Here is a 12,252-nt window from a genome sequence, read left to right as displayed (position 1 = left end):
GTTGAAATAAGAACGGTTTAATAGAACAACAATAAGAAGAAACAAGTTCAGGGAAAAACAGTTATAACAGTAAACGAGGGGATATACAAAAGGAATGGTGCGTGCCGCAGCTGTTCACCACCTGGGACCCGACACGACTGCTCCCGACTGGTAGCCGAACCCACGGTTCCCCAGCACTGCTCCCGACCAGCTCCCTGCCTATACGTACTGGGCATGACATCAGTATGGTATCGAATACCTGTTGGCCAGCCTGGGTCAGCTGCCTATGCTGTACCCCTTCCTACTTCCTCATTAAAGTTAACCCTATCCTAGCCCAAACCAGGACACACTCCCACCCTCATTAGTATGGCAGACCCCCAGCAAAATGGGAAGGAAAAAAAAAATATACTAGTTGTTATTACTGCTGAGGGAGACCAAAGGTAACATAGTCATCACATTCGCCAGTAAATGCATGCACAAATCGTTTTGGACGATGATATTTCCAAATCATTGTGTGATTTGTCCCAAACAGCACGGTCCTCCTTGTGATCTCGAGGGTATTCCAGGCCATGCCTGGTCCCCACAAATCAGAAAAATTCTCTTTGGTAACTGTATAGGCACAAGACTAGACCTGGATCTTTTTGGTGAAGTATAATTGCACCAAGATGTTGTGTTGTTTTACACGCCCAGGATGGGATCCATATTCTGTCTCAAATTTTTTTGTATTGCCGGTAAAATTAAACATAACACAAAAATCCATCTTTATAGATCCCAATAATTCTAACTCCTGTGGCTCTGTTGTCATTGTTGGCAACCATGAAATGATTGAATCCCAGTTGACAACTTTGCCATTACCCTTAACTAAGGGATTTGTTTTTAATGCATTTGGTACAGGCCATTGTGCCACATCTAATGAAACTCCCACCAAACAGGTAGAAAAAGGATTATCTGTAGTGGCCATTGATAAACATATTGTAGACTGAGTGATTGCTTTGGCCAGTGTAAGCCACATGTTTTGCTTGGGTTGTTGAAATTGCCTAAAACCATTTACCACAATCATTTGAAGCATCAACAGTATGACAAAATCCATTTTTTACTCCTGATCAAAAAGAATCCTTCACCAATGAGTCCAAAACACAAACCACTTCCCACAAACCTTCTTCACCCTTTTTTTTTTAATGTGTCACTGACTTCTCAATGCCAAAATGTTCTGTTCTTCCAAGCTCCATTCCTGACACCCAAAGCACCCCAGAAAGCCTCCACTGCAAGAAAATCACTATTCATCATCACATTTACAGCAAAGTGCACGACATCACAGCCAACAGTTTTTTATACTCGTTGAGGCAACGGACTGAGGATGGAAAGGATGAGCCCAGCGGTCCATGAGGGCTGAGGCCCGTGGTGTTGGTGCACGGGGGGGGGGGGGGAGGGCACTCCAGAGACACTTAACAGGCGCTGGAAGCGGCTGCACGGCGACGGCTGTGGATGGAAGAGTCTGACTCACTCCGTGCCGTCCCCGGCGCCGGCGGTGCAGTGGGTATTACTCTCTCCTGTGTTTTCTTTTTCTTTGTCTCCCCTCTCATGCCCAATGGTGCCCAGTCTAATTCGGGGTCGTGCCCCCCCACTCTCTCCTGATCCTCCTGCGCCGTACCACCGCCCGACTCTACCCACTTTGCATTCCCCGTCCGCTTGGCATTCCCCGTCCGTTCGGCATTTCCCGCCCGCATCCTTTGCAACTCATCCCAGGGGTAACCCGGCGGACTGGACTCGACTGGGAAACAGCTCTCCCGCGAGAGCTCTGCTCCGGGGCCGCACCCCTCACTCTCCTCCTCGCTGTCAAGTTTATCACATTCCGCGTCCCCACACAGTGTCGGACCTGTCTGCGTCCCCAGATTCTCCACTTCCATGCTCGTTAGAGCCTCCTGATCACTACAAACTCTCTCCTCTGTCTGCGCTTTCTGCCCCCCCCCCCGGATAGATTCCTGCACCCACACCAAAAACTTTCTCCTCTGCTGCCTTAGACAGAGTCCTCTTAACCTCCCCCCATGCTTTAAGATGCTAATCCATCCCCTTGGTCCCCGCTAAGGCAGCCTGTAACATCTCCTCCACCGCCGTCCAATTCTGGACGTATAATAACTGTGGGTGCCTGTACCACACCCTGCCTCCGCATCCATAGGACGCACGCAGCCGTGGGCGTGTGATGAATCTGCTCGCCCACTTCAGGCGCCACCGCCTTGAGTACCTTAATCACCTGTTCCAACTGTGCCATGGCTGTGGATGTCCTGCATTCCGCCGATCATGTCGGGGTCACCATGTTGCCGCTACCGGCAACATCACCAGGCCACCCGCACGGATCACTCAGCCCAACCCTGCTGAGGGGACAAGATCACTACATACACAGTATGGATGATGCTTTATTCCAACTAATTGTTTACACCATGTGCTTTTATCTGCTAACACCAGCACCTCCTTTCACTCCACCCCGTGCCCTCCTCTTCTATACCCTTCACCTCTTGCGTTACAACCCGAGATCTTCCGAACGCCTACAACAACCAAGATTGTTGTGGATTGAGACAAGGGCAGGGAGGGCTCGCTGTCAATTACGGTTCTGGGCAAAACAGACTTCACTACTCGACTGAGAGAGGAAAGTAAGGAAAGTTTATTCTACTACCGACAAGAAACAGAACAGAACAAAAAGCAAAAACAGAGCAGGATGATGATAAAATTACAATCAACACTTTAAGATCTCCCGCCCTCATCCCTCCTTTCTTCCTGGGCTGAGCTCACTGCTCCTGATATCTTTACCTCCTCCCCCATCAACAGGTCAGGGAGTAGGGAATGGGGGATGTGGTCAGTCTCTCACAGATGGTCTCTGCCACTTCTCTCTTCTCAGAGGAGGAAGACTCCTTGCATTCTTCCCCTGCTCCAATATGGGATCCCTCCCACGGGACACAGTCCTTAATGAACTTCTCTGTTGTGGCTTCTTCCCAACGGTTGCAGCTTCTGCAGCTACAGGGTCCTGGACACAGTACTCCAGATGTGGCCTTACTGGGGCAAAGTAGAGGAGGAAGATAACTTCCCTCGATCTGTTGCCCCACTCTTCTTAATGCACCCTAGGATATCATTGACTTTCTTGGCCATGAGGGCATATTGCTGGCTCATGTTTGATTTGCTGTCCACCAGAAATCTCAGGTCCTTCTCTACAAAACTGCTCTCCAGCAGGTCAGCCTCTCACCTGTACTGGTGCATAGGGTTTTTCCTCCCTCTATTTGGTACTCTGCACTTGCCCTTGTTGAACCTCATGATATTCCTCTCTGCTCAACTCTCAAGCCTGTCTAGATCTCGCTGAATGGCAGAACAGTCATTTGCTGAATCAGCCACTTGTCCCAGTTTTGTGTCATTAATGAACTTGCTGAAGGAACACTCTGTCCCTTCATACAGGTTGTTGATGAACATGTTGAATAAGACTGGTTCCAGAACCTATCCTTGTGGAACCCCACTACCCACAGGCCTCCAACTAGAGTGGGTGCTGTTGATTACCCCCCTCTGGGCACTCATTCAACCAGTTCTCCATCCACCTCACCCTCCACTCATCTAACCCACACTGCCTGAGCTCCTCTTTGAGGATGTTATGGGAGATGGTGTCAAAAGCCTTGCTGAAGTCAAAGTAGATGACATCCACTTGTCTACCCAGCCAGTCATGCTGTCATAGAAGGCTATAAGGTTGGTCAAGCAGGATTTCCCCTTGATGAATTTGTGTTGACTCCTCCTGATAACTATTTTTTCCTTCATGTGTTTATAAATGATATCAAGGATGAGTTGCTCCAGGAATGGAAGTGAAGCTGACTGGCCTATAGTTTCCTGGGTCCTCCTTCTTGCTCTTTTTAAAGACTGGAGTGACATTGGCCTTTTTCCATCCTTCTTACTGCCCTGCTTCTTCCATGCAGGATTCTGAACTCCACCATCTCATGGTTGCTGCAGCCAAGGCTTACCCCAACCTTCACATCCCCAATTAGACCTTCTTTATTTCTTAGTACAAGGTCCAGCAGCACATCCTTTCTTGTTGGTTTCTCAAGCACCTGTGTCAGGAAGTAGTTACTAATGCACTACAGGAACCTCCTGGACTGTGCATGCTTAGCTATGTGACTTTTCCAGCAAATATCAAAGTGGCTGAAGTCCCCCATGAGAACCAGGGCCTGTGATTGTGAGGCGTCTTTCAGGTGTCTGTAGAAGGCCTCATCGACTTCCTCCTCCTGATCAGGTAGCCTGTAGTCAACTCCCACAATGATATCCCTCTATGTTAGCCTGCTCCTTAATCTTCACCCATAACTCTTCAACATGCTATTTGTCCCCAGCCTGGGCAGAGCTTAATACATTCCAGTTGCTCTCTCACATAAAGAGCAACTCTACCAACTCACCTTGCTGGCCTGTCTTTTCTAAAAAGTACACAGCCATCCATGACAGTATTCCAGTCATGCGAGCTCTCCCACCATGTCTCTGTAGCTGCAATGAGATCATGGCCCTGTGACCGCACCCACATCTAGTTCTTCCTGCTTATTCCCCATGTTGCATGCATTGGTATACAGGCGTCACAGAGCGTGCAGGTTTCCCTGGATGGGTGCAAGAGGATCCTCCACAGCTAGACACTCCCTTGGGGCAGTCAGCCTTCTGACTCTCATCTTGGCATGCAGGTAAGGAGCATTCGCTGCTGTTTTGGTTGGCCCGATGTGTTTCCCCGTTGGATGGGATGGCACGAGCATTGCCATTTTGTACTTTGCTTCCCGAGTCCTTCAGTTTAAAGCCCGCTTCGCCAAGTTGGCCAGCCTATTCCCAAAGATTCCCTTTCTTTTTCAAGACAGGTGTATTCCATCCCATCTTAGCAGGTTACAGTCATCAAAAAAGGTCCCGTGATCATAAAAGCCAAAACCCTTGTGATGGCACTAGCCATGTAGCCAGTAGCCAATATGCATTATTTAGTTATTTTTGTCTGCCTCCTTTCCTTTGACTGGTAAAATGCCTGAGAAGATAACTTGACCCCTATTATTTTTCCCTTGTTCCCACAGGTCTTTATAGTTCTCGTTGATTTTGCCCTGCTTTATATCACCCTCAAAGTTACTGAGTGTGCACTTCCCCCCCCTCACCCAGGTCATTAATCAAGATATTAAACAAAATGGGCCCCAATGCTGATCCCCGGGGAACACCAGTAGTGACTGACTGCCAACTGGATTTAACTCCATTCACCATCACTCTTTGGGTCTGTCCATCCAGCCAGTTTTCCACCCAATGAAGCATACATCTGTCCTTTTAGGCTTAATGTAAAATATTGCTTACTTTGTTGTAGACATTGGATTCTGGGTAAGGGGTTTGTCAGCCTTGAGGAGTAACCTTCATAAACCCATGCTGACTGGGCCTGATCACCTGGTTGTCCTGCATAATAGAGCTTAGAATGATCTGCTCCATCAGCTTCCTGGGCACTGAAGTCAAACTGTAATTTCCTGAATCATCCTTCCGTCCCTTTTTCTTATATATGGGTGTTATATTGTCTGACTTCCAATCAGATGAGACCTCCTCAGTCAGCCAGGAGTGCTGATAAATGATGGACAGTGGCTTGGCGAGCACCCCTGCCAGTTCCCTCAACACCCATCCGACCTCATAGATTTGTGTACATCAATGTGGAGCAGCAGGTCACTGACCATCTCCTCCTGAATTGTAGGAGTTAATTCCCTCAGATACTGGATATCTCCTTCAGTGGTGGTATGCTTACTTTGGGAATTTACAAGATCTTCCTTGAAGGAGTACCTGTGCTTCACACTTGACAGGAGTCACCTCCAAAGACCAAGGATTCCTGCCCCTTTTACAGTTCCTTTGTCAATGGTCTTACCCCTTCCAAGGGATTCCAGGTGACAGGCTTCCTTACTCTCTAATTCCTGACTGTTGACTCCATTATCCCAGCATCAATGTAACCAGCTGAGAATTTCCTTGCCTGATTGACAGCTTCATATATTTTTCAGCTCACTTAGGAATAGGGATTGGGTGATTTCTGTCTCATTTATTATTTCAGTCTCTTCTTCCTCCTGTTCTTGTGACTGTTCTGCTGCAGAACAGGCTGCCTCTTCTGATTCTTTCTTCTGTTCCCTTTTAGGAGAAGCTTCTTTATCCCTTACTAAATGAGTTGACTTCCATTTTTTTCTTTTTAATTATAGAGGTGACTGATATGTTTGAAGGCTGGATCTCTGGTTTAGCCACAGTGTCTGTTGGTATGTTTTCAGGTCCAGAGATCCTCTCTTCTCCTTGAGGGTGCTGAATAGCCCTGAGCAGTGTTTGGTAGGTGCAGGCCAGGCCCCAGGAGAGTGTCAAAGTTGTGCCTCTTTGGAATAGCAAGGACATCTTTTTTTCCAACATTCTAGCACTTCAGGATCTGAGAGTGAAGTACCAGACCATTAGAGGTGACAACCTTTCTAGATACCTGCCCATATTCTTCCATATGTCTTGCCACCCATAACCACACTGCCGTGGGGCTTGGGTGATATTCCTAAATTAATGGCTATCCTTGGAAAAAGTCGAAACAACATTCTGAAGAAATACCAATAGGAGTATTTTGGTTACCCAAGATACTGAAGAGTTGTTACAACAAGGGAGAAAACATCACAGAAGACAGTGGTAAAGGTGCCATTCTGTATTTCCTCCACCAAAAAAAAAACCTCTCAGAGGAGGAAGTATAATTGTTAATTGTCTTCATGAGATGGTACCCAAAGTACAGTAATGGCTTCAGTACAGAGTCCAAATATCAGATTAAGCTCAAGGCCAGTACTTTAATAATCTCTCAGGCAAAACATCACTGAGTGCTACAGAACACAGAAAAGTGCAAAAGTCAGCATCAGTTATTAACAGGTACAGCAAAAAAGAGAGCATGGCACAAATCAGATTAATATTGAGAATAGATAAATTAATATCGTGACTAGCAACTGTTAACAGATATAATAATTATAAATTCCTTCTGATACTCTCTGGTCAAATCTGTTGTTACCTCAAACCCTTTGAGCCCCACATTGGGTGCCAAAAAGGACTGTTGTGGTTTAACCCTAGTTGGCAGCTAAGCATTATGCACATGCTTGCTCACTCCCCTGAGTGGGATGGGGGAAGAATTGGAAGGGTAAATATGAGAAATAAACTTGTGGGTTGAGGTAAAGACAGTTTAATAATTAGAAAAAGGGTTAAAAAAAAATGTAAGGGAGGAGCCCTCCCCGCAACCAACAAAGAGAGAGGAAAATAAAACCCAAGAAAGACGAGTGATTCAAATGAAAAAAACTTCTTACCACCAACTGACCAATGCCCAGCCAGTCCCTGAGCATCATCCCCCCTGCCAACATCATCCCCAGTTTTATTGCTGAGCACAATGTCATATGGTATGGAATATCCCTTTGGTCAGTTGGGGTTAGCTGTCTCAACTGTGTCCTCTCCCAACTTTTTGTGCACCTCCAACCGACTTGCTGGCAGAGCAATGTGAAGAGCAGAAAAAGCTTTGATGCTGTGTGAGCACTGATCAGCAATAACTGAAACATCAGTATATCAACATTGTGTTCAGCACAAACCTAAAACATAGCCCCATACAAACTACTATGAAGAAATTTTACTCTATCCTAGCAGAACCAGTACATCCAAGTTTGGATTAAATTTAAGGAATAATCTGTACTAGCCTTCCAGTAATAAAACTCCCTTTAATATTTTTAAATTGTTTGTATTTATGCACTTATTGTAGCTAACTGCATGTCTTTTCAAGGAACTACTTAAAACACTTATCTTCATATTCAAAGACCTAAATAGTAGATATTTCACAGGCTTTATTATACAAATTAGGTTCTGATAACAACCCCCTGCACCAGTACAGGCTGGGGGATGACCTGCTGGAGAGCAGCTCTGAAGAGAGACCTGGGAGTCCTGGTTGATAATAAACTAACCATGAGCCAGCAGTGTGCCCTGGTGGCCAAGAAGGCCAATGGCATTCTGTTATGCATCAAGAAGAGTGTGGCCAGCAGGTCAAGGGAGGTTCTTCTCCCCCTCTACTCTGCCCTGGTGAGGCCTCATCTGGAGTCCTGTGTCCAGTTCTGGGCTCCTCAGCTCAAGAGGGACAGGGAAGTGCTGGAGAGAGTCCAGCCCAGGGCCACCAAGATGATCAGGGGAATGGAACATCTTTCATATGAGGAAAGGCTGTGGGAACTGGGGCTGTTTAGTCTGGAGAAGAGGAGATTGAGGGGGGATCTTCTTAACATTTATAAATATCTAAAGGGTGAGTGTCAGGAGGTTGGGACATCCCTTTTTTCTATAGTAGATAGTAACAGGACAAGGGGTAATGGGATGAAGCTGGAACACAAAAAGTTCCATTTAAACATAAGAAAAAACTATTTCACTGTGAGGGTGAGGGAGCACTGGCACAGGCTGCCCAGAGGGGTTGTGGAGTCTCCTTCCTTGGAGGTCTTCAAGACCCGCCTGGACATGTTCCTGTGCGACCTGATCTAGGTGAACCTGCTTCTGCAGGGGGATTGGACTAGATGATCTCTAAAGGTCCCTTCCAACCCCTACCATTCTATGAAAAAAGTATTATATTCTTAGACTATTAAGGGAATCTTTGATTGTTTTTACTTGTGGTTAGTATTTGACCCCTCTTCATAAAAGAATGTTACTATCTTTTAATGTTATTACGATGGTTTTTGTTTTATGCATCCTTATCACACTTTGGAATCATAGAATGGTAGGGGTTGGAAGGGACCTATAAAGATCATCTAGTTCAATCCGCCTGCTCAAGCAGATGACCTAAATCAGGTCACTCAGGAACACGTCCAGGCAGGTATCTATTAGATTCTAATTGTAAATCAAAGAAGGATAAATATTAATTTATTGTAGCAGCTTAAAGTCTTTGAAAAATGCTCATGATGTGCTTGGGATACCAATAAATGTACTTTTATGATCAAATTTCCTCAAATGTTTTGCTGAAACTATGCTCAAGAATTCATTGTGTTCATTAAACTTTGTATTATGATTGTACTTCTAACAGAAATGTCACTGTAACTCTCTTCAGTTTCCTTAAAGGAGATATGTTTATTGTCCATAATGAATTGGAAGATGGCTGGATGTGGGTTACAAACCTACGAACAGATGAACAAGGTCTTATTGTAGAAGACCTGGTAGAAGAGGTGGTAAGTATTTTTACATTCAAATCTGTTACAGAACCGAGATTTGATTATTTTTATTATTATTATTTGTGTGCATGTGTAAGTTAACGTTGAAATAAATCCAAACTAGTGATGTTTAACTGCCTGACTTTATGTACTTTTCTAAAACTTCCTGCAGTAATTGAATCTGTGAGTTTGTATAAAGTGTAAGTAACTTTTAAGTCTAATTCAATATCCAGACAAAGTATTTATTCATGTTATCCAAACTAGTTCTTGTGCAAATTAATGATACTGTGAACTTATTAGGTGATTCCCTAAACTCATCAGTCCTGATAAAGAACTTGCTTGTCATTCAATTATATACTTCTTTTTGTTTGGTTTGCTATGAAACATTCATAAATGTATAGACTGAAATTTTGCACTGTGGTATGTCTTTTGTTGTTTGTTTAAGGGCCAAATGTGAGTTTAAAAGTATATTCATGAGTTACTTAGAAGGGCTTATGCTAAGTCATGAAGCTAACCAGGTGACCTAAAGATAATTGAATTACTAGAGGAGAAGAGAGAATTTAATGGCCAAAAACACCCACCTCACCCTCCCACATACTTTTTAAAAGAAGTTCATCATTGCTTTGGAATCCTGATGATGTTTATTTTGCAGCGTATTTATTTTGCTTCACCTGTTTCTCACATCTGTAATCAGAAATGATGTGAGAAACATCATCCTGAATGTCATCACGAAACATATGAAGGAAAAGATGGTTATCAGGGGGAGTCAACATGGCTTCACCAAGGGAAAATCCTGTTGACCAACCTGATAGCCTTCTTTGAGTGCATAACCAGCTGGCTAGATGAGGGGAGAGCAGCAGATGTCATCTACCTTGACGTGAGCAAGGCTTTTGACATTCTCCCATAACATCCTCATCAGAAAGTTCAGACAGTGCGGATTGGATGAGTGGACGGTGAGGTGGATGGAGAGCTGCTGAATGACAGAGCCCAGAGGGTGGTGATCAATGGCACAGAGTCGAGTTGGAGGCCTGTGGCCAGTGGAGTTCCACAGGGATCGATTCTGGGGTCAGTCTTGTTCAACATCTTCATCAATAACCTGGATGAGGGGACAGAGTGTACCCTCAGCAAGTTCACTGATGACACCAAATTGGGAGGACTGGCTGATTCCCCAGAGGCTGTGCTGCCATTCAGCAGGATCTCTACCGGCTTGAGAGTTGGGCCGAAAGGAACCTCAAGAGGTTCAACAAGGACAAATGCAGAGTCCTGCATCTGGGAAGGAACAACCCCACACACCAGTACAGGCAGGGGGATGACCTGCTGGAGAGCATCTCTGCAGAGAGAGACCTGGGAGTCCTTGTTGATAATAAACTGAACACGAGCCAGCAATGTGCCCTTGTGGCCAAGAAGGCCAATGGCATCCTGGGATGCATCAAGAAGAGTGTGGCCAGCAGGTCAAGGGAGGTTCTTCTCCCCCTCTACTCTGCCCTGGTGAGACCTCATCTGGAGTCCTGTGTCTAGGTCTGGGCTCCTCAGCTCAAGAGGGACAGAGAACTTCTGGAGAGAGTCCAGCACAGGGCCAGCAAGATGATCAGGGGACTAGAACATCTTTCATATGAGGAAAGCTGCGGGAACTGGGGCTGTTTAGTCTAGAAAAGAGAAGACTGAGGGGAGATTGTATCAATATTTACAAATACTTATTTGGTGGGTGTCAGGAGCTTAGGGCATCTATTGTATCTAGCAACAGGGCAAGGGATAACGGGATGAAGCTGGAACACAAAAGTTCCATTTCAACATAAGAAAAAACTATTTCACCGTGAGGGTGACGGAGCACTGGCACAGGCTGCCCAGGTGGGTTGTGGAGTCTCCTTCCTTGGAGGTCTTCAAGACCCACCTGGACATGTTCCTATGCAACCTGATCTAGGTGGACCTGCTTCTGCAGGGGGGTTGGACTAGATGATCTCTAAAGGTCCCTTCCAACTCTACCATTCTATGATTCTAGGATATGAATGGCTAAATTTAAATGGGAATGTTAGACTATCCTACTGTAGATTTCTACATTAGTGGTTGAAGTTCAGGGAAGTTGAGATTCAAGTTACCTCATATAAAGAAGGACTTGAATAGGGACAGAAACAGTCTTTTCAAGTAATGTGTTATGGCTGAATTTCCACTTAGAGAATGAAGTTGAAAACGTTTTTACATGAACTGTGCAATAAGGCATCTAGTTTAAAAATGTCTTGGACTTAGTGCTGTTTATATATAGAGAAGATCTTAACTTGGGAAGTTTGCTTTTCTGAACTCAAGCATACTGTTGTCATGCACTTAATATGTTAATTCTCCTATTAGGGAAGAGAAGAAGATCCACATGAAGGCAAAATGTAAGGATTTTTGTTTTGTTATTAAAAGCAAATTGTAAAATAACTGTTTCCAAACTTTAGCTATGAGATTGGTAAGGTGAACCAAAGCTGTGTTTGCTTGTTTTTTGATCTCAAGGCTTTTCTTCTATACTAGCTGTTGAAGATGCATAGATAATTGACATGACATATTGTATTAGATATGCCTAATGTTAACGGGGTTTGCAATGATTAAATCTTGGATGATTCTCTGTGTGATCACTTTACCCGGAATATGTACCATGGAGGGTGTGGTGTTTTCTGATTTGTGGGGTTTTTTTTTATACACATACAGTTTGCCTTAGAGAGAACTTTTTTTCAGGTCTGCTCAACTCTAAATGCAGGAGAGGGAACAAAGTATCATTAGGGGAATGATAGTGTAATAGTAACACTTCCTCTATATTAGCCTCGTGTGCTAAAAAAGCAAAAACCAGGAGACCATAGAATAATCTGTTTGCAGTGAATTCCAAATTGTTAAATACTTTACAAAAAACACAAACAAACCAAAGCATAATACAGTTTACAGAGAACATTGATATTATGGGAAACTGTTAGTTGTTTTATTATTTTGAGTAGTAAATAAGAGTAGCAAATGAAAGTTAAAGAAAATTTTAGTAGCTAGATAACTTCATCTGTTCTCCATTTGCTTACTATAAATGCAGCTGCTGCTCTCTGTATTGTCATGGTTTTGCCCACCCAGCAATTAA

At 44.4% G+C, this 12,252-nt stretch overlaps 1 protein-coding gene across 7 annotated transcripts in view; it reads left to right on the top strand.

Annotated features, from left to right (window-relative positions):
- Positions 1-12,252, top strand: part of LOC133628529 (ras GTPase-activating protein 1) — a 128,495-nt gene that overhangs the window by 50,982 nt on the left and 65,261 nt on the right. For 5 of the 7 annotated variants that reach the window (XM_062016819.1, XM_062016818.1, XM_062016824.1 and 2 more), the window contains 2 exons: positions 9,032-9,173; positions 11,499-11,530. In XM_062016819.1, the coding sequence (XP_061872803.1) occupies positions 9,032-9,173; positions 11,499-11,530 (174 nt within the window). The remainder of the gene's footprint in view (positions 1-9,031; positions 9,174-11,498; positions 11,531-12,252) is intronic. The other 2 variants (XM_062016820.1, XM_062016821.1) reach the window with 2 other exon arrangements.

Source organism: Colius striatus, chromosome W (assembly GCF_028858725.1).
Source record: "Colius striatus isolate bColStr4 chromosome W, bColStr4.1.hap1, whole genome shotgun sequence".
Taxonomy (NCBI): Eukaryota; Metazoa; Chordata; class Aves; order Coliiformes; family Coliidae; genus Colius; species Colius striatus.
Note: the sequence above shows the minus strand (reverse complement) of the source record. Positions and strands in the feature narration are given on the sequence as shown.